At 36.6% G+C, this 25549-nt stretch overlaps 1 protein-coding gene across 4 annotated transcripts in view; it reads left to right on the top strand.

The window, feature by feature from the left end:
• Positions 1-25549, top strand: part of MAP3K20 (mitogen-activated protein kinase kinase kinase 20) — a 201551-nt gene that overhangs the window by 88433 nt on the left and 87569 nt on the right. For all 4 annotated transcript variants that reach the window (XR_008998261.1, XM_036876928.2, XM_036876926.2 and 1 more), the window contains exon 3: positions 18542-18629. Coding sequence is in view for 3 of the 4 variants with exons in the window: in XM_036876928.2 (XP_036732823.2) it covers positions 18542-18629 (88 nt within the window). In the remaining variant the exon portion in view is untranslated. The remainder of the gene's footprint in view (positions 1-18541; positions 18630-25549) is intronic.

The raw sequence follows: 25549 nt of genomic DNA, 5'->3' as shown, positions 1-25549 counted from the left end.
ACTAGAATGAGATGAAAGATTCTGAAAGGATACAATTGATGGGGCATGATATCCTGAGAGAAGAAAAGGAGATATAAAAAGCACATGTGCCAGGGAAAAATCTGGGGGAAGGAAGGGCACCTTTTCCTTGGGGACAGAAAGAAAGGTAGTGAGTGTGAGGAAGGGGCCCTGAGGGTAGCTGTGCCTGTGTCCTGGTGTATGAGAGCATCACACTCATAGTGATCTGAGACTGGGAAAGGCAAGAGCAGTGAGGACATGTGAAGAGGCAAGGTTTATTGTAGCTGACTCACAAATCATCTTACTTCTTGATGACATCATCATCTGTCTGCCCCCACTGAACCGTGTAAGCTCCATGAGCTCAAGGGTTCTCCTATTTTGTGCATCACTATTCTCAGCACTACAAATTGGTGCCTGGCACATAGTTAGGCACTCAATAAATATTTGTTGGTTGAATGGAAAATGATAAAGGAAGCTAACGAGATTCTCGAATTATTGCTAACATTTTTTTAGCTTTTAATGAATATGCAGACTATAAATATACCATACTAATTGTCTCAGGTCAGTTCTATCATAAAAGCTTATCTAAAGCAGTTGAGGAGCATAGAATGGCAATTACTGTATTTTTCCATACTTAAAAATTAGTAGGACAGGACTATAGCTTTAGAGTTTTGTCACTATGTGACCAAGGAGTGCAGAATGATGTGCAGCACTCTAAAGACCCTTTCATCATTTGACAGAGTCTTAATCATTGGTAGCATGGTAGATAAGGCATGAATAACTATTAATTGCCTATCTGATATATATTCTCCTTGTCTTCCTTAGGATTCAGATATTGTTAAATGTGCCACTGTAATCAGCTTAAAACTACGTTTCCCAACCCCTCTGAAAATACGTCTTTCTAGTGAGGTAAAAGTAGAAATCACTGGATGGGATTGCTGACACTCCTTCCTCCTTCTTGCTGCCAGGAACGTGAATGTAACTGCTGGGACCCTCGGGGTCCAAGGTTATATTGTGACCATTAGGTGACCTTGAGGATGCAAACCAATGCTAGGGATGGTGGAACAAAATATAATTGGGCTTCCTGCAGCCTTCATATTTTGAGACAATAAAAAATATTTTGTTAATAAAATTATTGTTACTTTGGATCTCTGTTTCTTTCTGTGAACCCAGATGAATAGAAAGGAAAAACTGAAAGGAATTAAGGGTTAAGAAAGTGCAATGTTGCCAGCCAAAGAGTAGGTTTAATGGGAATAAGAAGAAGTTGTGGTCCCAAGGGGGTTCCTGAGTTTGGGAAGGGTGGATAAATGAAAGAATCCTAGGGATGGTCATAGTTTGCTGAAGTAGAATGCTGGCGAAGGCTCCTGGAGTGAGAAAAGCAAAGAAATGGTTTGTATGCACAGATAGGTAAGGTGAATTTTGACTTCATGGGCCACCAAGGACCTGTCTGTGGACCAGGAATCTTACCTTAAGTACTCCAGTTTGAGATACACCACAAAATGTTATATTATTGTATGGATATTATTTTGTATGGCCTTGTTGTTACAAGATATAAGGCAGCTAATGAAGATACAAATAAATTGTGAGATGAAATAAATTAAAAGTAGGAAAATGGTACAAAGGGAAAATATGGTGAAAAAAATCAAATGGAAGCAGGAAGGAAGATAGTGTGATAAAAACACATCCATGAGGTTCTCTATACTTTCTAGATGTAGGCAGCAAATTTGGGTTTAAGATGTCTAGCAATCTACTTGAAAAATGTAATATGATAGGTTGTTAAACAATCACTGGAGCAGTGGGATTAAAACAAACTTGTTATTCAGGAAAATCAGAAATACTCCTTTTACTAAGACTGTTTTACCTAAATTATACTTTATATGATTGAATTAAAGAATAGCATCAAAATTTTTCTTTTAGATAGGAGGAATATAAAGTGGGTTTTTAGGGGAACCACAACCCCCCAGTTTATACCACACCCCAACATCAGAGTGAAAAGTGAATACCTTCAGTCAGGTGGCTCTGCCTAATTATTTGAATATGTCTTTGGAATGACTGATGTCTTTGCATAGATGTAGGTAACAGAGCCAAAAGACTGAAAAGTAAGACATGTCAAAAAAATTGATAAGAATTAGAATTTTTATGCTTAGGAAAAACAATAATGTGATATAGAAATTAACCTTCAGATGTTATATTTTACTATCTCTACTGAACACAAAGACTTAGATTTCAGCATGAAGGTTAGTGAAAAGAAAGGTGCTGGTGCTTGGTGGTGATGGCTATTAGGTTTTGGAGAGGCCACTTAAGTGGAGGTTAAACCTTAGGAGAGAATGATCTTCTGCCTTCAAGAGTGGCATTGCTTTAAGGCGGGGCTGTAGTCCTGGACGAGGAAGGAAAAGACTGGAAGATTTCAATTCCCTTCCGTTATTCAGGGTTTATGATTCCAGGTTGTTTTTACTATGTATTTGTTAAGGCAGGGTACTTTTTAAAAAACATCAGTAGTCCAGCAGACGTCATGTGCATTCTTTGTCATCAATTACTGTTTGAGTATGCTGGCAGAACCCAGAAATAGTAAAATCATTAATTTAGCTGAAGAATCCAGGTATTTAAGATACCTCCTAATTGAAGTCTACAAGATGCTAAAGGACTTTTCAGACTGTTTTAAAATTAAATTTGCCTGAATTCTTCTAAATGATTTTGCAGATTTCCATAATAAATGTGGCAAACATTTCTCTTATGGGATGTAAATAATCAAACTCTGTTGCACTGTAGAGTAATATTATAAAGCACTTAGCTAATCAGATTGTGAGAGTCGCTCAAAATTCCTAACGATGTAATTTTTGCATAGAGAGAGGGTGCTTCATGCTGTGCAATTAACTGGTTTTATTAGCTATAAATTTGGTTGTTGCTAGCTGGCCTGATGGCCTAGTGCCTGTAGAGAATTAGATCTTGGTTCTTGACTTGATCCCGCACAGCTGAGTGTCAGGAAGGCAAAGAAATACTGTAGTGGGGGCAGTGGCTAAGGCCCTAAGGGAGAGTCACTGAGGAGCTGTTTCTCACACTTCTCTAATGAACTGAAGAGAGCTTTGGAATTTTCTAGGCCTGTTGTAATTTTTGGATCTTCTATAAGCTGACGTTCCATTCTGTATTCAAATTAGGTTTGTAGAGTGAAGTGGGATAGTTTAGTGATCATAAGCAGGGCTTTGACATCCGACTACCTGGGTTAAAAACCTGGCTTAGCCATTCACTGTGGCCTTGAGCAAGTTTTAAAATTTGTCTGTGCTTAGGTTTCTTCCCTTGTGAAAGGGTAATAATAGTAGGCCCAAGGCTCGTGGTGTGCTGTGAGGATTTAAAGGTTCAGTCTACATGAAGTTCTTGGCCTAACTCATAATAGGCACCCAATAAATGTTAGGTATTATTATAAAGGAGGCTGCAAATTGGAATCTCTTTGAGCAAGGGCAGTTCTTTAAAAATGTTTAGATGAAAGGACATATTTTTATTGTACTCTTTTTTTAAAGTGGGAGGTAGAGAGGGAAATATATAAAATGAGGTAGAGGCAGGGGACTTAGACTCAAATTTTATTACTGACATAAACTAGGGTCCTGGAAAGTGAGCTTGAAAAACCAAAGACCCAGTTTTCTTAACTCTGAATATGATACAATATCTAACTTATTTATGAGGCTCAAATAAGGTAAATGTTTTGAAAATATTGAAGTGCATATTTAGGTAAAAACATAAACATGGAAAGTCAAATATAATGAATACATGAAGCTAATTAAAACTAGCGAAGTATTAAAGTAGAACCCATTGCTGGAGGAGATCATAATTAGCTCAAAAGCTTGACTCTGAATGATAAGTTGATTATAAAGGAAGAAGAAAGTTATCAGAGAAAGGAATCAGTGTTGGTTGAGCACCTGGCATTTGCTGAGCACTGGGGTGGGATTATGATCCCATTTCACAAATGAGGAGACTGAGGCCCAGAGAAGGTAAATATCTTTCGAAGTCTTTTTGACTTTGCTCAAGCCTGTTTGACTCCGAGGATGTCTTAGTACACTATGATTAATTACCTCAATTCAGTTTATCAAATATTTATTGAGTATTCACTCTGTGGAAGGTATGGTTAATAATACAGTAATTTTGTTTTTTCACAGAAATAAATAGGAATTTAAAAACAATGAAGGAATATGAGAGGTAATTTTTTCCAACCAAATCGTTTTCTAAGAAGAAAACAAGGTCCACAGTGACTAGGTGGTTTTAGGGCCATCCATTTTGGAGCTAGAATTTTAATTTCCACCCACCTCATCTAGTATTTGATGAAATTATATTGCTACTTGGTTTTTAAAAGGCCTAATCCTTCATTAGTACATACTTTAAACTTTACTGAAGGGCTTTTGTTGGGGCAGTGTTCTGAGTAATGTTAGCACCAAGTGATCTCTTTGACCAAGTTATATAGGATGTTTGGTGGAAAGCTGGATGCTTGTATGTGCTTTGTCATCCAAACTGAATGCAGGTTGTTTACAACATATTTGACTTTTTCATGTCATAACAGTGACATTCTGTTGTGAGCATGAAGAATGTAAAATCTCTTAGCCTTTTTATGTTTGCAGATTGCTCTTAAGTCCCTGTTTTTAAATCTTCACCTTTTGTTTCCTTCAGTGTTAGCTGCCCTTCCAGCCCACCAGGTTAGTCTTCCCCGGTTAGTCTGCCCCTGTTAGTCTGCCCCTCATTGGGCATGTACTTAACTAGAAAGCAGCCTGATCCACAGAGGAACTACCTGTGGCGGGTCTGCCGCAACCCACCGGGAAACCTGTTGAGAGCAGAGACTTCCTGGCACTGGTAATGCTTGTAATAAATCTTGCATGGCTCCATCTCGTTGTTAATGAAGAGTGAACAGAATGACTGGTTTGCTTTTTCTTAGTATTTCCAACTGTTTTCCTTCCCAAAAAGTATTTGTGACATCAAGCTGCATTAGGAACCCAGGCTATATTTTGTTATGGAACCTGAATTCAGTTCATTTATTCTTTATTTCCCTGAAAACCTTAAAGACAGCATTTGAAAGAGAAACTAGAGAACTGTGAGGCTTGTTGCTTGACATGTGACTCCTGTTAGAATGGGTCTCATTAAGCCTGAAGTGACTCAAAGAGCATGACCTGTGTATGACACTCTGGTGATTAAATACGGGATTAAAAATCATCCAAGCCTATTTTTTTTTGGTATCATTAATCTACAATTACATAAGGAACATTATGTTTACTAGACTACACCCATCACCAAGACCCCCCACATACCCCATTACAGTCACTGTACATCAGCGTAGTAAGATGCTGTAGAATCACTACTTGTCTTCTCTGGGTTGCACAGCCCTCCCTGTGCCCCCATAATGCCCACTTTCTTTTTTCCCCCTCCTTATCCCTCCCTTCCCACCCATCCTCCCCAGTCCCTTTCCCTTTGGTAACTGTTAGTCCATTCTTGGGTTCTGTGAGTCTGCTGCTGTTTTGTTCCTTCAGTTTTTTCTTTGTTCTTATACTCCACAGATGAGTGAAATCATTTGATACTTCTCTTTCTCCGCGTGGCTTATTTCACTGAGCATAATACCCTCTTGCTCCATCCATGTTGTTGCAAATGGTAGGATTTGTTTTCTTCTTATAGCTGAATATTCCATTGTGTATATGTACCACATCTTCTTTATCCATTCATCTACTGATGGACACTGAGGTTGCTTCCATTTCTTGGCTATTATAAATAGTGCTGCGATAAACATAGGGGTGCATATGTCTTTTTCAAACTAGGCTGCTGCATTCTTAGGGTAAATTCCTAGGAGTGGAATTCCTGGGTCAAATGGTATTTCTATTTTGAGTTTTTTGAGGAACCTCCATACCGCTTTCCACAATGGTTGAACTAATTTACATTCACACCAGCAGTGTAGGAGGGTTCCCCTTTCTCCACAACCTCGCAACATTTGTTGTTGTTTGTCTTTTGGATGGTGATGATCCTTACTGGTGTGAGATGATATCTCATTGTGGTTTTAATTTGCATTTTTCTGATGACAAGCGATGTGGAGCATCTTTTCATGTGTCTGTTGGCCATCTGAATTTCTTCTTTGGAGAAGTGTCTGTTCAGCTCCTCTGCCCATTTTTTAATTGGATTATTTGCTTTTTGTTTGTTGAGGTGCATGAGCTCTTTATATATTTTGGATGTCAACCCTTTATTGAATCTGTCATTAATGAATATATTCTCACATACTGTAGGATACCTCTTTATTCTATTGGTGGTGTCCTTTGCTCTTCAGCTTGATATAGTCCCACTTGTTCATTTTTGCTTTTGTTTCCCTTGCCCGGGGAGATATGTTCATGAAGAAGTCACTCATGTTTATGTCCAAGAGATTTTTGTCTATGTTTTTTTCTAAGAGTTTTATGGTTTCATGACTTACATTCAGGTCTTTGATCCATTTCAAATTTACTTTTGTGTATGGGGTTAGACAATAATCCAGTTTCATTCTCTTACTTGTAGCTGTCCCATTTTGCCAACATTCAGCTGTTGAAGAGCCTGTCATTTCCCCATTGTATGTCCATGGCTCCTTTATCGTATATTAATTGACCATTTGTTTGGGTTAATATCTGGACTCTCTATTGTGTTCTACTGGTCTGTGGCTCTGTTCCTGTGCCAGTACCAAATTATCTTAATTACTGTGGCTTTGTAGTAGAGCTTGAAGTTGGGAAGCGAGATCCCCCCTGCATTAATTCTTCCTTCTCAGGATTGCTTTGGCTATTCGGGGTCTTTTGTGATTCCATATGAATTTTAAAACTATTTGGTCCAGTTCGTTGAAGAATGCTGTTGGTATGTTGATAGGGATTGCATTGAATCTGTAGATTGCTTTAGTCAGGATGGCCATTTTGACAATATCAATTCTTCCTAGCCAAGAGCATGGGATGAGTTTCCATTTGTTAGTGTCCTCTTTAATTTCTTAAGAGTGTCTTGTAGTTTTCAAGGTATAGATCTTTCACTTCCTTGGTTAGGTTTATTCCTAGGTGTTTTATTCTTTTTGATGTAATTGTGAATGGAATTGTTTTCCCGATTTCTCTTTCTGCTAGTTCATCGTTACTGTATAGGAAAGCAACAGATTTCTGTGTATTAATTTTGTATCCTGCAACTTTGCTGAATTCAGATATTAGTTCTAGTAGTTTTGTAGTGGAGTCTTTAGGGTTTTTTATGTACAATATCATGTCATCTGCAAATAGTGACAGTTTGACTTCTTCTTTACCTATCTGGATGCCTTTTGTTTCTTTGTTTTGTCTAATTGTTGTGTCTAGGACCTCCAGTACTATGTTGAATAACAGTGGGAAGAGTGGGCATCCCTGTCTTGTAGCCAATCTCAGAGGAAAAGCTTTCAGCTTCTTGCTGTTAAGTATGATGTTGGCTGTGGGTTTGTCATATATGGCCTTTATTATGTTAAGGTACTTGCCATCTATACCCATTTTGTTGAGAGTTTTTATCATGAATGGATGTTGAATTTTGTTGAATGCTTGTTCAGTGTCTATAGAGATGATCATGTGGTTTTTGTCCTTCTTTTTGTTTATGTGGTGGATGATGTTGATGGATTTTTGAATGTTGTAACATCCTTGCATCCCTGAGATGAATCCCACTTGATCATGGTGTATGATCCTCTTGAGGTATTTTTTAATTCGGTGTGCTAATATTTTGTTGAGTATTTTTGCATGTTTGTTCATCAGGGATATTGGTCTGTAATTTTCTTTTTTGGTGGGGTCTTTGCCTGGTTTTGGTATTAGAGTGGTGCTGGCTTCATAGAATGAATTTGGAAGTGTTCCCTCCTCTTCTATTTTTTGGAAAACTTTAAGGAAAATGGGTATTATGTCTTCTCTATATGTCTGACAAAATCCAGTGGTGAATCCATCTGGTCCAGGGGTTTTGTTCTTGGGTAGTGTTTTGAATACAGATTCAATTTCGTTGCTGGTAATTGGTCTGTTTAGATTTTCTGTTTCTTCCTTGGTCAGTCTTGGAAAGTTGTATTTTTCTAGGAAGTTGTCCATTTCTTATAGGTTTTCCAGCTTTTTAGCATATAGATTTTCATAGTATTCTCTAATAATTCTTTGTATTTCTGTGGGGTCTGTTGTGATTTTTCCGTTCTCATTTCTGATTCTGTTGATGTGTGCTGATTTTTTTCTCTTAATAAGTCTGGCTAGGGGCTTATCCATTGTGTATATTTTCTCAAAGAACCACCTCTTGGTTTCATTGATTTTTTTTTTTCTATTATTTTATTCTCCTCAATTTTATTTATTTCTTCTCTGATCTCTTTATGTCCCTCCTTCTGCTGACTTTGGGCCTCATTTGTTCTTTTTCCAGTTTCAATAATTGTGACTTTAGAGTATTCATTTGGGATTGTTCTTCCTTCTTTAAATAGGCCTGGATTGCTATATACTTTCCTCTTAGAACTGCCTTCGCTGCATCCCACAGAAGTTGGGGCTTTGTGTTGTTGTTTGTCTCTATATATTGCTTGATCTCTATTTTAATTTGGTCATTAATCCATTGATTAATAGGAGCATGTTGTTAAGCCTCCATGAGTTTGTGAGCCTTTTTGTTTTCTTTGTACAATTTATTTCTAGTTTTATACCTTTGTGGTCTGAGAAGTTGGTTGGTAGAATTTCAATCTTTTTGAATTTACTGAGGCTCTTTTTGTGGCCTAGTATGTGGTCTATTCTTGAGAATGTTCCATGTACACTTGAGAAGAATGTGTATCCTGCTGCTATTGGGTGTAGATTTCTGTAGATGTCTGTTAAGTCCATCTGTTGTAGTGTGTTGTTCAGTGCCTCTGTGTCCTTACTTATTTTCTGTCTGGTTGGTCTGTCCTTTGGAGTGAGTGGTGTGTTGAAGTCTCCTAGAATGAATGCATTGCATTCTATTTCCTCCTTTAATTCTGTTATTATTTGTTTCATATATGTAGGTGATCCTGTATTGGGTGCATATATATTTATAATGGTTATATGCTGTTGTTGGACTGAGCCCTTTATCATTATGTAATATCCTTCTTTATCTCTTGTTACTTTCTTTGTTTTGAAGTCTATTTTGTCTGATACAAGTACTGCAACACCTGCTTTTTTCTCCCTATTGTTTGCATGAAATATCATTTTCCATCCCTTGACTTTTAGTCTGTGTATGTCTTTGGGTTTGAGGTGAGTCTCCTGTAAGCAGCATATAGATTGGTCTTGCTTTTTTATCCATTCTATTACTCTGTGTCTTTTGATTGGTGCATTCAGTACATTTACATTTAGGGTGATTATTGAAAGATATGTACTTATTGCCATTACAGGCTTTAGATTTATGGTTACCAAAGTTCAATGGTAGTGTCTTTACTATCTAACCGTCAACTTAACTTGCTTATTAAGCTATTATAAACACAGTCTAATGATTCTTTCTTTCTCTCCCTTCTTATTCCTCCTCTTCCATTCTTTATATGTTAGGTATTTTATTCTGTACTCTTTTGTGTTTCCTTTGACTGCTTTTGTGAATCATTTATTTTATTTTTTGCCTTTAGTTAGTATTTGGTTGGTCTCCTTTCTTTGGTGTGATTTTATTTTCTCTGGTGACATCTATTTAGCCTTAGGAGTGCCTCCATCTAGAACAGTTCCTTTAAAACATCATGGAGAGGTGGTTTGTTGGAGGCAAATTCTCTTAACTTTTCTTGTCTGGGAATTGTTTAATCCCTCCTTCATATTTAAATGGTAATCGTGCTGGATACAGTATTCTTGGTTCAAGACCCTTCTGATTCATTGCATTAAATATATCATGCCATTCTCTTCTGGCCTGTAAGGTTTCTGTTAAGAAGTCTGATGATAGTCTTATGGGTTTTTCTTTGTAGGTGATCTTTTTTCTCTCTCTGGCTGCCTTTAATACTCTGTCCTTGTCTTTGATCTTTGCCATTTTAATTATTATATGTCTTGGTGTTGTCGTCCTTGGGTCCCTTGTGTTGGGAGATCTGTGGGCTTCCATGGTCTGAGAGACTATTTCCTCCCCCAAGTTTGGGGAAGTTTTCAGCAATTATTTCTTCAAAGACACTTTCTGTCCCTTTTTCTCTCTCTTCTTCTTCTGGTACCCCTATAATGGGAATATTGTTCTGTTTGGATTGGTTGCATAGTTTTCTTAATATTCTTTTTTTCCTGGAGATCCTTTTATCTCTCTCTGCCTCAGCTTCTCTGTATTCCTGTTCTCTGATTTCTGTTCCATTAGTGGTCTCTTGCACCTCATCCAGTCTGCTCTTAAGTCCTTCCATAGCTTTATTTCTGTATTCTCCCTCCTGACTTCATCCCTTAGCTCTTGCATATTTCTCTGAAGTTCCATCAGCATGGTTATGACCTTTATTTTGAATTCTTTTTCAGGAGGATTGTTTATGTCTGTCTCCCTAGGCTTTCTCTCGGGAGTTGTCTGGGTGATTGTAGACTGGTCCAAATTCTTCTACCTTTTCATGGCGATAGAGGTAGTCGTAGGCAGGTGGCACGTGTGTCATCTGGTAGAACAAAGTCCCTTCCTGCTTGCTGGTCACCTTACCCTTCTCCGCTGCCTGTTTCGGTTACCTGCACACAGGGAGCAGCCTCCGGGTTAATCCCCTGAGGTGCCATGGGCAGGACAGCCGTCGGGGCCTCCCAGAGCCCTGCAGGGGTTGCAGGCACGCCGGGTGTGTTCTTCTGCAATAATGACGCCCCTCTGCGCCTTGCCCCGGCTTCCTCTGCCTGTCCCGGGCAGCTGTGTGCCGACTCCGGCCGCTGGGTCTGGTCCAGGTGGCTACGTGCCAGGCGGCTGCTGTGGGCGCGGCCGCTCTCTGGCTGCTTGGCCGCTGTGATGGGGCAGCGCCGGCTGGGGGAACGAATGGCAGGGTGCTTATCACCGTGAGGGTCTTCAGAGCTGCACTGCCTCCCAGGGGTCTGGGGCGCCTGAAGCTCCCCGGGATTCCCAGCCTACTGGGCCGAGTGTGCCTGGACGCTTCCATCCAGCTGTGAGGCCCCTGTCCCTTTAAGACTTTCAAAAAGCACTCGCTTTTCTTTTGTCCCAGGGGAGCTGGCTGCGGGGACCCGCTCACAGCTTTTACTTTTACATTTCCTAGTATCCAGCACACCATGCAATGTGTGTCTGCGCTCACAGTGCGGATTCCTAGGGCTGGGTATTTAGCAGTCCTGCGCTTCCACTCCTTTCGCACTGCAACTCCTTTCCTACCTCTGGTGAACTGGGGTGGGGGGAGCACTCAGGTTCCTCCAGGTTACGGCTTGTATCTTACCCCCTTCGTGAGGTGCTCAGTTCTCGCAGATGTGAATGTAGCCTTGCTTTTGTACTGTATCCTCTGGTCTCTCTTTTAGAAATAGTTGTATTTGTTGTATTTTCAAAAATATGTATGGTTTTGGGAGATTTCCGCTGCCCTACTCACGCCACCACCTTGGCCTAGAGTTTTCCATCCAAGCCTATTTTTAAGTTGTTCTTATAGCATTGCATTTTTAGAAGGAAAGGGACTGGTTTTCTATCTTGCCATATGTGTAAGAATCAAGTTTATATTTTAGGAAAGTGCCTCTAGCCATGATATTCTTGGGGTTAAAATGCAAAGAATTAAACAGGATTTCCTTGTTTTTGACCCTGGTTTTTGTGATCTGATGCATATAAATCTTTTGAGACTGAACATTCTGACTTAGTCACCTTAATAAACAGAGCCTGCAATAAGGATCTATGCCTTGCCTCAAAGACCCAGACCTAACTGTTTTGACCTTGCAGATTTGTAAATACTGGTATGAGTTTTTAAATCAATAAATTCCCTTTTTCTTACCTTGCTGCTAAATACAATCTTTCTGGGCTGTGTGTGTTGAAGATAGGAGGTGTGCTATACAGAGAAAACCGGTAACTGTCTTTTCAACCATACCCTATTCATGAAAGAACTGGTTCAGTTGCTGCAGACTTTTATGACACTGGCTCAAGCCTAGGAATAGGAATGTCTTAGTCTGTTCAAGCTTCTGTAACAAAATACCAAACACAGTGTGGCTTATAAGCAAGAAACATCTATTTCTCACAGTTCTGGAGGCTGGGAAGTCTGAGACTAAAGCATGAGAAGATTCGGTTTCTGGTTTCAGGTGAGAGCCTGCCTGCTGATTCAGAGGGCCATCTTCTTGCTGTGTGCTATCATGGGGAAGGGGGAAGGAGCTCTCGGGGGTCTCTTTCATCAGGGCATGAATCACATTCAGGATGTCTCCACCCTTACAACCTAATCATCTCTCAAAGGCTCCCCATCCAAATACCATCACCCTGGGGATTAGGTATCAACATAGGAATTTGGAGGGAATACGAGCATTTAGTCGGTAGCAGGCAGCCTGTTGACATGTTGCCCGGCTGCTGGAATCAGGACCACGTACGTGTCCATGATGGCAGAGGAGGTCTGCTGCAGTGTTCTGCCCACACTGCCGGCAGGAAGAGTGCAGACTGACAAAGGCCAGCCTCCCTGCAGAGGTGAGTTTGGAAATAATGGCAAGATGTATTGTGGAGAAAATTGGAAATGGAATATTTAAGACCAAGCAGGTTTCTGCATTCTGAATCTGAAAAAGTACAATGGCAAAGCAAGGACGTGCTGGGAGAACAGTAAAGCAGGGAAGGTCTCTCAAGAAACTGCACTCATTTGATTACTTTGGACTGCAGAGCCTCGAAGAGGCAAAGTCCAGGTCTGCATTCTGGAAGTTTAAATCAACAGTGAGCTTGTGAACATAAATTTCAAATGAGGCCTCTACTGTGGTTATATATCGATTGGCTGTCACTCTTAGGAAATAATAGCCTTTGCAATAATAATAACCCTTATGCAGGTAAAGGAACATAATGAACACTGAAGCAGCCAGACTTCGGCATTTTACATTTCTCCTTGTGTTGTTTAGAGTAAACATTTACTAGCACAGACTCTCTGTAGCAGTTATTTAAATGCACTAAATATCATTATCATCAAATACTGTTTGTTAGTTTATCCTTCAAATATTATTGAGTGCTTCCTGTAAATAAAGTATTTGACCTTTCTCCCTCATGTGGTGTTACACTAGACATTTTACAATATGAGCAAAGTAGGAAAGCCTTTCCTGGGGGCAGCAGGACACAGGAGTCAGTGTAAGAAGGGAGAGAAGATCATTTAATAGAATACTAAGCCAGCTACTGAGTAGGTTGAAACTGATCTAGAGTGCACTCAGTTTCCAGTACCCACATCTCTGGTCTCATGGCCTTCTTACAGAATAACCCAGGCAAACACTAGTTTGTTCCAGAACTAGTCAGGAGAAACTCATTGCTCAGAGGTTAACTAAACTAGTTTATTTGTGCCATGGCCAGTCCTGGGAAGATAAGGAAAGAGTTTTACTTCTTCATGATCCAGTCCTAGGGAAAATCAGAATTTCCATGCAAATAAATATTTTTCATTTTATGTTTACATATTCTGGCCATATATATTACATGCATATATTGCCTTTTCTGATGAAAAAAATCATATAAACTTATTGTAAAGAATTTGGGAAATACATAACAATTTAAATCATTCATGATTCTTTCTGCTACCTAGAAATAGCCATATTTAATGTTTCATTTCTTCTCAGTATCTCCTCCATATATATATGTATGTATGTATGTATATTCCCTTTGTCTTACTTACCTTGCTGCTATATATATTATATATATATAATTTTTATTTTTTTAAAATGTGGGATCATCTCATATCTTCTTGAATTTTGAGGGGAATACTAACCCTGGATCATACTGGTATATTTGGTATTTCTTTGGAGAAAGCCTTTGACCTTGAATGCACAGTACAATAAGGAGACTGCTTCCTCTGAATGACTGAATGAGCCACACTTTTCTTTCTTTGACTGTCATACTTTGATAGAATCATACAATCTTGGAATTGGTGAGAACTTGGAGATCAGGATCCTTGGTGTAGTGTTTTAAATACTACATGCCTCAGGGGCAAAAAGGAGCAATTGAATTTGTAAACATAGAAGTATACCTTGGATCTTTCTACATCTACTCTCTTTGTTGTCAGTACCACATCACGGGCCCAAGGGTGGACCCTGTGTGGCACAATCCTGCCGTTATGTTAAGGGTAACAGCTGTTGACAGCAGGGAGAAAGGCCTATTCCCAATATAAGATATAAGCAGAGCCTGCCAGGCTAATGATGTGGGTCTTCATAAACTATTTCTTTCATTAGAGTACTGTTGCTAGATCAATGAACAGTAGATCATTTGAGGGCTATCAGTGCCTTTACTTTCACAAAAGGGATTGAACTGAATTTTATTTATCATATATTTATAATAAATACATATAGACTATATATATATATATATATAAATGGAATATAAAAATGTAATACAAGCTTTTAAAACAGAATCTTTAAGGATTTTATGGCAGCTCTCCAAAATTAAAGAAACAAATAGAAATTTAGAATTAGGTTGGAAAAATTTCCACTTATCAGATAATAAATCAAGGGGTTATAGTATACAGCATAGTGACTATAATTAATAATACTTTATTGTATAGTTGAAAGTTGCTATAAGAGTATATCTTAAAAGTTCTCATCACAAGAAAAAAACTTGTAACTATGCATGGTGATGGATGTTAACTCTTAAGACCTACTGTAGTGATCATTTCACAATGCATACAAACATTGAATCATGTCATACATCTAAAACTAATATAATGTTATATGTCAGTCATATATCAATTTTTAAATAAAGGCCATTTTACCAAAATAGAAAAAGAAAAGGTTTGAGTTGAAGAAGAAGGATCGCTCTGAAAATGAAGACACTCATTCATTTAAATCTAATTTTAAAATTGTTGAAAGTTCTTTAGAGGAAGAAATTAAAATTAAAATAATCTTATTTTATTCTATTTTATTATTAAATTCACTTAAATTTATTTACATGGTGATATTTAGTTTAATTTAGTTAAATTGTATTTAGCTTCTTACTCTTTCTGACTGAATCAGTCATTTGGAACCTGTGTGCTGGTTGACTTCTGGAAACATGGCAAACCGCTAATGGCTCATCTCCCCATATATGTGTATAGATATGCCAAATAATATAAAATAACAAAATCCCTACCTTCTCCCCAGCTCTGATAACAAACTAAAACCCCTGTAATTTTTCCTATAAAGAAAGAAGTAGAGAGGGAGGGAGGGAAGGAGAGAGAAACTGGCTCCAGCTGAAACAATAGGTGCTGTCACATATCTTAGACCAAACACAGTAATCCGAATAGATATTTCTGTGCTCTGATAAGGATATTATTATTAGCTATTTTTATGGGTAGACCTGTGGTTACTCAAATTGGGAGGGACCCCTCTTTATCCTATGGAGAACCTTCGGGCCCGAGTTAGAATTGGTGGAGTTTGTCACAGTCTTGTCTTAGATCCTCACGTCTTACTCTGGAAAACTACTTATTTATCCCAAGGATATTTAGACCTTGGGTTGTGTAATTTGGGAATAATTATTATTTTATATATGTATATGAGAAAGAGAGGCTATATAACTATACATAAATCCTCATTCCTTTCTTCAGCCCCTGGTAACCTCTAATTTACTTTATCTCTGAATTTGCCAACTCGAGATACGTCATGTAAGCGGAATCATGTAATATTCGTCCTCTGGTGTCTGGCTTACTCACTTAACATAATCTTCTTAAGATTCATCCAGGTTGTAGCATGAATCAGAACTTAATTCCTTTTTATAGCTGAATTAATACTCTACTGTGTTTATGTATCACATTTTTTTAAGTCTGTTCATCAGATGATGAACACTTGGTTTGCTTCTGTCTTTTGGCTGTTGTGAATAAGTTGCAATGAACACTGGCACTCAAGTATCTGTCTGAGCCCCTAGAAAAGCATTTTGCAAACTGAGAAATGTATGGATTCTTTTTTTAGAAATGATTGATCATCTGAATTTCCAATGTTGACTAAAATTATTTCAGTGTAACTTGAATATACACAAATATAAAACTAAAAAATTATTATACTATTGCTCTTGTAAAATCAAAACAAACTTTTTAATTGAATAAAAATAAAGCTATAAAGTGAACAATTTTCATAAAATTATATTTACTGAAAATAAATGGATTTTGTTTAATAGTGTAAAAAGAAAAATTTATGTTTTTTGGCACAGTGGACCATTATCTTAGCCTTCATTATTATTATATTTGCTTTTTAACAGTGAAGTTATTAAACCACTAACCCATTATTTTGATGAGCAGTCTATTTGCAAAGAGTGTCACAGAATATATATCTGGAAGAAAATGGGGAAACAACAATTTAAGGAAAAATTATTTGTATATTTACTATAACAGTTTCATTAATGAACTGTTGGCAGGTTCCTATAAAGGCAAATACACAGAATACATCCACTTCCTATGAGGTAGTAGCACAGTGTTTTAGTGCAGAATTTGATTAATTTCACTGTTATTTCTATTGGAGTTTGCGTGAATTGTGAACATCATGGTATCATTTGGCTTTCATTTATTGCGAAGACCACTTATGTATTTAGTTTACTTCTGTTTATTATTAGCCCATTTCCCTGAATCTAGTACAGAACTCTAAAATAGTATGTTGTTTTCGTGATAAATCAAATTCGTAGTTTATTAAATTAGAATGTAAATCCCATAAAATATCTTTTACTTGCAAATTACACTGCAAGAGTGTAGTTTTTCATAACTATGAAAATTCTTAAATGAGTACATCAGTGGGACACAAGATAATGGTTGTATATTGACATTAGCCTGTGCCTACTCAAGAGCTATTAGATATGCTTCCTAGCACTTAAAAAGATAAATTCTGTCTCTCCCAAGTTAGCACTTGGCATTATCTTAAATGTAAACATGCAAATTAGCTAGTACATTGAAAATCCCATGTCATACTGAGTTATAAGATGCAATCCAATGATTCAGAATATTCTTACATTTGTTCTTTATTGATATAAACATTTTTAATAGTCACAGCTTAGATACCCCAAAGAATATACCAGAACATCCCAAAGATAACATTTCCCCATTTTGACAAATGCTGGTCCAAACATTAATGCTTTATTCACATTGAACTCTAATGCTATATGCACAAAGAGTTGCTCTGCCACTTAAAAATAAGGAGGACCTTATGAGTTTCAAACTTCATTTAGTAATTCTTGATGAGAAATAGATTTGCCATGCAGATAAATAATCGCACTGCTCAATTAATGCATTTTCTTCCTACTTGGAGAACTAAGTATGAGAAGAAGCTTGTTTGATGGACACGGAACCTCTGCACACAGTAAACACTCGGTGAGGGAAGGTGTCATTTTGCTACACCAGCTTCAACACCTGTGTTACTAAAAGAAAAACATTGTCAAATCTGGATAAATGTCTCATCCAAAAAGTGGTAATTTTCCTTTCTCTCTATTCCACATTGACTCTGTGCCAATCCTCACACTTCTGTTTTCTACTGAGTTATACCACCTAAGCAAGTTTCACAGTGTTTTTACTAAGTTTAGTAAATATAACTTCTTTTTTTACCATGTCACCCTGCAGACTATTTTCTAGTATTTAATACACTTCAAAGTGTAAAGTATGGCTTCCCTGTCAAATCACCACTGAAGGTCAAGAATCCACCTTTATACTCTTTACAGTGCCTTGCATGTAGTACAAGAGCAATAATGTACTTTGAATGAATTATTAGATAAATAATATAAATGGATACTACCTGAATCTAACCTAAATTTTGTCATGACGACTCATCCAACTGATAGAAGTTCAGTCTTCCTGAAGTTAGAGACATTATACCGAAAAATGTATTTGACTATCAGAAAGATAGTAAATATGGTACCTCCTCTCTTCAGACATCCTCCTCCACTACTAGTCACATCCCGCTGGCTTGTGAGTAAGCACCTCTGTTGTTGCCACTTCAACCCCATTTCCTTTTTCAATTTTCAGGAAACTTCAATAGAAATTATTAAACTTTCAAGAATGCTGCTAGGCAGCAGACTCACAGACTCCAAGAAGGGACTAGCAGTTACCAAAGGGGAGGGGCCGGGTAGGGCGGGTGGAGAGGGAGAAGGGGATTGAAGGGCATGATTGGCACACAAGGTGTGGGGAAGATCATGGGGAAAACAGTGTAGTACAGAGAAGACAAGTAGTGACTGTGGCATCTTACTACACTGATGGGCAGTGACTGCAGTGGAGTATGGGGGGGACTCGATAATATGGGTGAATGTAGTAACCACATTGTTTTTCATGTGAAACCTTCATAGGAGTGTATATCAATGATACCTTAATAAAAAAATATATACATCACATCATTCTATTCTTAGTTCTAAAATCCTCCAGTGACTTTTGAATAAACTAAGGATTATGTTTAAAAAAAAACTAAACAATGCTGCTAGGGACAGTTTGATCAGCATCACATACATGTTGAGTACATATGTATCTTGTAAATGTATGTAAAAGAAAATTGAATAGGAAAGCTATTTCATAATATTATAAATGAAATTTCATGCAGTTTTGTATTTGATTTTGGTGCAGGCAGAAATACTCAGTGTCCTCAGTCACAGAAACATCATCCAGTTTTATGGAGTTATTCTTGAACCTCCCAACTATGGTATCGTCACAGGTAGGAACTCATTATTTGATTCTTTCTTTCCCCAATTACCTAGCTTTAGATTCCTTGATATGCTAAAATGCTTAATATTAGGTTCAGTAATGAATTGTGTGCTACCGTCAGATATCACTTTTGTTGCTATAAAGCATTAATAAAACTGATTATATCAATATAATTAGGAATGGTGTTTCCACTTCTATCCATGTTTAATTGTGGTAATTATATCTGCGTAAATGCTATTTAAATGCACTTGCAGCTGCAATACCAATATTTAAAGGTGCCGTTTAACTAAAATTTCATTTAATTAGTTGAAATGAGTGATGTTTTTTGTAACTCTGTGACCTTTTACAAATTAAGATTTCTTGAGCTATTCATGTCATAATTCTTTATGAGGCATTTTAATCCCATTAGAGCATTCTTTCTGCAAGGTCTCTGACATAAGAACAATATTTTTCAGGTTTGGTCATCTGGGTTGGTAATGACCTTGAGCTAAATTGTTACATAATTTGGAGCAGCAGTTTATGACTGATGGAAATACCCTTTCCAAGAAGGAGCACACAGAAAATTTTACCATTAGAAAAACATGAAAAGACATATTTTTAAGACTTTATACTTATATTTGCACAATCCAGTTAGCAGCTTTAAGTCTATACTAAATACAGTGTTCACTTTTACAATAAATAACTTTGAATAGGTTCTTTATCATGGCAGTTCATTTATTAAAACAAAACAAACAGGAAAACCTTAAAAGATTAACCCTGTCTTCTTCTACAGTAGTGGTAAGAATTTGGATTGTCTTCATAGCAAATAAAAACAAAATACCCTCAATAAAAAGGATTGGATTAGGCATTCTCTTATAAATTATCTCATCTAATACTTACAGTAATCCTATGGGAAAGGTAAAATAATTTCTATTTTACAAATAAGAAACTAGAATTCTATGCTTAGGTAACTTTCCCAAGGTCACCCAGCTAGTGCTGACCCAGAAAAATATAAATTTCTCAGAAGGATTTTATACAGAAGCTCTTCTTATATTCAAATAGGTCCTAGAAAGAAAGCTTGGAGCATGTTGTTTCTTATGCTTGAAGCGATATGGTTGCTGTTGCTTCCATCTTCTGATGGCATGCAGTTTGACATGCTTTTACTCTGATAACACTTTTACCTAAGTTCTTAAATGGGTGGAGTTTTATTCCCAGTTAGCTATCTTCAGATCAATGCTAAAATAGGGTATGTGGGAGTTTTATCTTGAGCCTATGCATTTCCTGTTGACGTGAATACCAAAGAATGGGTTATATTGTTAGGATGTAAACGGTGTTTAACTTTTTAGGCCGTATTTCTGATTTAAAGCTAAACCCTTACTCTGATCCAGTTACCATATTGCTCCTCCTTTCCTGTCCATTGTATGTACTTTTTACTGGTTATCTCTCTCTACCTTACAAATCTGAGTCCAGCTTTCTGATCATCATTTGTGGCTTTAATTATCCCTATCTAGCAGATGAAAGACAGTGTGGCCTTCCAAAGAGAAACTCTACTTCCTGTCTGTACTCTTGATGTTTAATCCTTTACAAGGGAAGATTTTAGCTTTAACTAATTGAATAGACTATTCATGAAGTTTTCTAGTTTCTTGAGGTGAAGATAAGGAGTAGAAAAAGGTATTTGAGTCATGGTGTGAATTCCTTTTTCCAAGAATTTACTCTCAGCTCCAAGGAGAATGTAAAACACATTCATTCTTAGCCAGAATTTACTTGAGTCTTCTCATCCAAAAGAGGGAGAAACAGTCCAAGCAGTTAGAAGAGTAAGTTTGATTTTACTTAGATTTTAATAGACTAGCAAGTCCTTTATTTCATCCCTCTAGCATTCCCTTTTCATACCTATACTTATTTAGAATCTTTGGTTATAAATCATTAGTTCTTTATAGACCTACATCTGTTTCCCTATAGAAACAGTAAATAAGCAACTGTTAACATTAAACATTTTTAAAACAACACCAATTTCAGAATCACATGTGGGTTAATAGTAAACTGTGTATTTATAGATATTTTATTGACCTATAAATTTTATTATTAAAGACACTGCTTAGTCAAGTTTTGATGTTTATAAGTGTAATAATTTCATAAGATTATCTTTGTTCCTAGAGGTACTAGTTTTAATTGTTTGTTTACAAGTATCTACCAAAGAAATATGTGAACTTTTCAAACAACCTTGTGCAGCATGAGGATCCAGCCGTGCTCTATGCTTGGGGAGCAGTAGCTGCCAAAAGAGCCAAGTTTGGACCTCACATGTGTGGGCGATGATAGCACTTATCCTGCCTCTTGACGTGAACACAAATAAATCTGAGTATAGGGAGGCTGTGAGAGGAAGAGAGACAGGCACAAAGATCTTGAGCACCCAACCTAGTTAGTTCCCCCTCTTTAGAGGAGCCCCATCGTCTTTCTTAGATGTTGAGATTCTGAAGGGGGAAACTTGAATGGCTTGAACCCATTCCAACTTGAGCTTATTTATTAATCAAAAAGATTGTTGAAGTAGGCAGTTGCTGCCGCTCATACTGAGGACATGAAAGGACTGGAATGGAGGGAACACTGGAATGGGAATTGGGAGATACGAGATCTCATCTTGATACTGCCAAAGCGGCATGCATGGGTCACTGATGATCTGTGTCTCAGTTTTCTCGTATGTGAGTAAAGGCCCTGTAAGAGATGATTTTGGGGTGAGACTGTATGTACCTGGACATGTGCGTCTGCTGACAGTTTTCATCATAGACTTACAAAACCTTTTTATGAGGGGACCTGGGGCAGAGTCTGAGAGGCAGTATAATATTCAAAATATAATAGTTTTTGGGTCTTTGTAAGATGCTGTCTCTAGGTATTTATACAAAGCTAAAAATACCCAATGACATATCATTAGGATTGTTAGATAGTTTAGTCTCATAAGGTATATTTGTAACCATAACTGTATTACTTTTTAAAGTGATCTTAAGAAGAATTGTTTTCAGTGTTATTGAGAGCTCATAGGCCCAGAAATAATTACTCTGTTAATTTTTGTTGCCTTTTTTTTTCTTACTCATACAGAATGTAACCTTCATAAGCTATTAAAAAACTATCTTTGATTAAGGTAATCTCAGGCTCATATTTTGAACCTAAATAGGTTTTGTTGTCCAAAATAAAGTAATTGGAAGAGCACCCTATGAGAGCCTTTGTAAGTGTTTGAATATAAGGTGACTCACTCTTTTCTGAGGAATAATTTTTTTGGTGATTGAGGTGAACTTTTCTTTGTATTTGGCATCTATAGTAATTCTTAAAGGTCATAAGATGAATTTCTACCAAATACTATTTTAGTAACCAAAAACTATTTGAATGGTATATCACCAGAGACGTTTTTATTTATAGAAGATCACTTACTCATCTAGAGTATAAGGCAGTATAGGCTAATAACGCCTTTTTTGTTACATTGGACCAAACTATTTCATAGTAAAACTACAGCTCTTCTCTGTTTTGCCAATTCCTTTATTCATCTAAGATTATCATTGTAATTTTATGCCATTGGACTGATAACTATTATATAACTTTGATACCAAAATAAAAATTACACAAAAACAAAAATAAAAATACAAGTCTTACCCCTGTGATAATTAATATTTTGTTATGAGTATTAGTATTTTTCCCAAGGAATAGTTTCTCACGATAGCGTACATTAATTACATGAATTGCTTTAGTTTCAGAGGATCATTGCTACACCTCGTATCATTACAGAGAGAAGAAACTTTATAAAGCTATTTGTTGAGATCATATAGATGTTACCATTATTATAAGTCATTAAAGATAGAATGGGGTAATTTTCAGCCTCCCAAAATGAGATTCAATCTTTCTACAAATTGGCCTTTAATATATAAAATGGAATTTTCTGGAAAGGACATGCAGCTATGGATGAATTAGGTCAGCAGATCCTCTCTCCAAAAGCATCTATAAACCTGCACAAAATTTTTGGCACCCTGGAAACTGACCAAACACATATAACAGTCTAGGAAGTGTTTATACTTTAAAAACTGCTAAATTTTGGGCAATAATAGTGGGATTCAGCAGTGCTGCTATCTGGGGTCATTCTTGTTCTTCTCCTACTCCCACCCCGCCTCAGCAGGAAGGTCAGGCTGTGAGGATGGGCGGCTTTGTTGCCATAGTCAGCGTGCTCACTGGATTTAGAACAATGGGTAACGCCCACATCGCAGCATTGTTAAGAGAAGTAACAACCCTGGTGGCTGGTGAGCAGGAGGGCCAACAACTCTGTCAGCCTGAAAAGGATTGTGATTGGGGCAAATATATTCCAGGCTGAGGTCATACATATGCAGAAAGGAGAATGAAGAGGGCCCAAGCTGTCCAAGCACCCTTGTCAGCCCTGAGGCTACATGAATATGAAAAAGAGACATAAAGGGTCTGGTGGAAAGTAAAATCTAGGGTGTATTTTAAATGTCCTTCCACTACTTAAACACAGATCCATCAACCCAGGCACAACTTCTTTATAATCATCAGCTTATTATTAACCTGTGTAGATATAGGACAGTGCCTATAAAAGGCCAGGCTTTAGAAATAAGATTAAAAAATAAGCATAGAAATGTGTGGCCCATTGTAGGGAAGACAGATTTCATAAATTTAGCCCAAGCTAGTATTAGCAAACAAGAAGCAGAAAACATCAAGAACAACTTTCAGGGAAAAGTCAGAAGCCAGAGTTGCTATATACATTATGTGAACTGTACAGTTTTTTTATTTTAATTATAAGACATGTAAAGAAACAGAATGTTTGACCTACATTCAGGACTAAAGGCCCCAGATATTGGTTTAATATATAAAGATTTCAAAGCATCAGTAAGTTCAGAGAACTAAAGGAAAACAATGAATCAAACAATAGGGAATCTTATCAAGTAAATAGAAATTAATTTTTTTACAAAAGGACCCCATGAAAATTCTGAAGTTGAAAACGAAAGTAATTAAAATGAAAATTTCTCTGGAGTGATCTAACAGCAGAAGGAAAAAAAAAATCAGTGGACTTAAAATTGGGTCAACAGATATTACCCAATCTGAAAAAGAGAAAAAATCTGAAGAAAAATAAATGGAACTTCAGAGACCAATAGGACAACATCAGTATACCAATTAATGTATAATAGAGAGGAGAGACGACAGGTAGAAAAATATACAAAATGAAAAAAGTAGAAAAACATCTGAATAAGTAAAGGCCAAAAAAAAATGTCCTGCATTTGATAAAATACATTCATTTACTTACTTGAGAAGATCAACAAAATCCAAGTAGGATAAATGCAAAAGAACCTACAACTAGACACATAATCAAACTGTTGACCTTTAAAGACAAGTGAAAATCATGGAAGTAATAAGAGGGAAACAACTTCTCACATACAAGGGAACACCAATATGATTAATGGCTAACTTCTCATCCACAACAATAGAGGCCAAAAGGCAGTAGACATTTAAAATGCTGAAAAAAAATGTGTCCAGCAAAATTATCTTCTAAAAATGAAAAAAAGTAAAAACATTCTTGATTAAAGATGAGAGAATTTGTTGCTAACAGTCCTGCCTTACAATAAATAGTAAATGTTGTTCTTTAGACTGAAAGAAAATGAAAACATGTAATAGTGCAAGTCCATGGGAAAAACTAAAGGGCACTGGAAATTACAAATATGTGGGATAATATAAAATTCTCTGTAAACATATTTGTTCTCATTTCTTCTTTTAACATCTTTAAAAACATAAGATTTCATAAAGCAATAATTATAATGCTATTTTGTTAATTTTAAAACATGTGGAGATATGTTTCATAGTAACAGCATAAGCAGTGAGAGAGGGAATGGACCTATGTTAGAGAAAAGTTTTTATATTTGACCATAATTAAATTAGTAATAATCCTAAATAGATTGTATTAAATTAAGATGCATTTTATAATCCCTTAAACCACCACTAAGAAAGTCCACTCAAGAAATAAAGAAAAAAATAAACTGAGAAATTAAATAAGTAAAAAATATTAACACAGAAATGGGTGGTAAAAGAGGAACAAAGGACTGAGAAGGACAAGAGACATGTAAAAAACAAAACGGCAAAAGTAAATCCAAGTATATCAATGATTACATCAAATGTAAATGGTTTAAATGCCCCAGTCAAAAGGCAGAGATTATCCGGCTGGACAAAAAGGCAAATCCAACTATATACTGTCTATAAGAGACACACCTTAGATTCAAAGACAAATAGTTTGAAAGTAAGAAGATATTAAAAGACATATCAAGCAAGCAATAACCGTGAGAGAGAAATGGAGTAACTGTATTAATTTCAGACAAAATAGACTTAAGAAATATTACTAGAGACAAATAGAGTCATTTAATAATGATAAAAAGATCAAGACTTTAGGAAGATATAGCAATGGTAAATGTATATACATAACTAATAATTGGTCCTACAAGTACATGAAGCAAAAAACTGTCATATAAAGGAGAAATTGGAAATTCAGCAATAACTAATTTCAAATATGCCACATCCAATAATTGATAGAACTAGACAGAAAATCAACAAGGTATATAAGACTTGACAAAAACTGCCAACCAGCTCTACTTAACTCACGGAGGCAAAGAAAAAATCGTAATGGATTTTAGAATATTTTGGACAGAGAGAAAATTAAAATTCAACATATAAAAATTATAGAAGGCAGATAAAATAATACTTAGAGTGAAATTTACAGCTTTAAACACCTGTGTCCAAAAATGTCTGAAATTGACAATCTAAGCTGCAACCTTAAAAAATTACAGAAAGACCAAAATGAATGCAAAGCAAGCCAATGAAAGGAAATAATAAAGACTAGAGCAGAACACAATAAAATAGAAAGCAGAAAAATAAGAGAGAAAATAAATGAAACTAAAAATTTGGTGTTTGGAAGTATAA

Source organism: Manis pentadactyla, chromosome 6 (genome assembly GCF_030020395.1).
Source record: "Manis pentadactyla isolate mManPen7 chromosome 6, mManPen7.hap1, whole genome shotgun sequence".
NCBI lineage: Eukaryota > Metazoa > Chordata > Mammalia > Pholidota > Manidae > Manis > Manis pentadactyla.
Note: the sequence above shows the minus strand (reverse complement) of the source record. Positions and strands in the feature narration are given on the sequence as shown.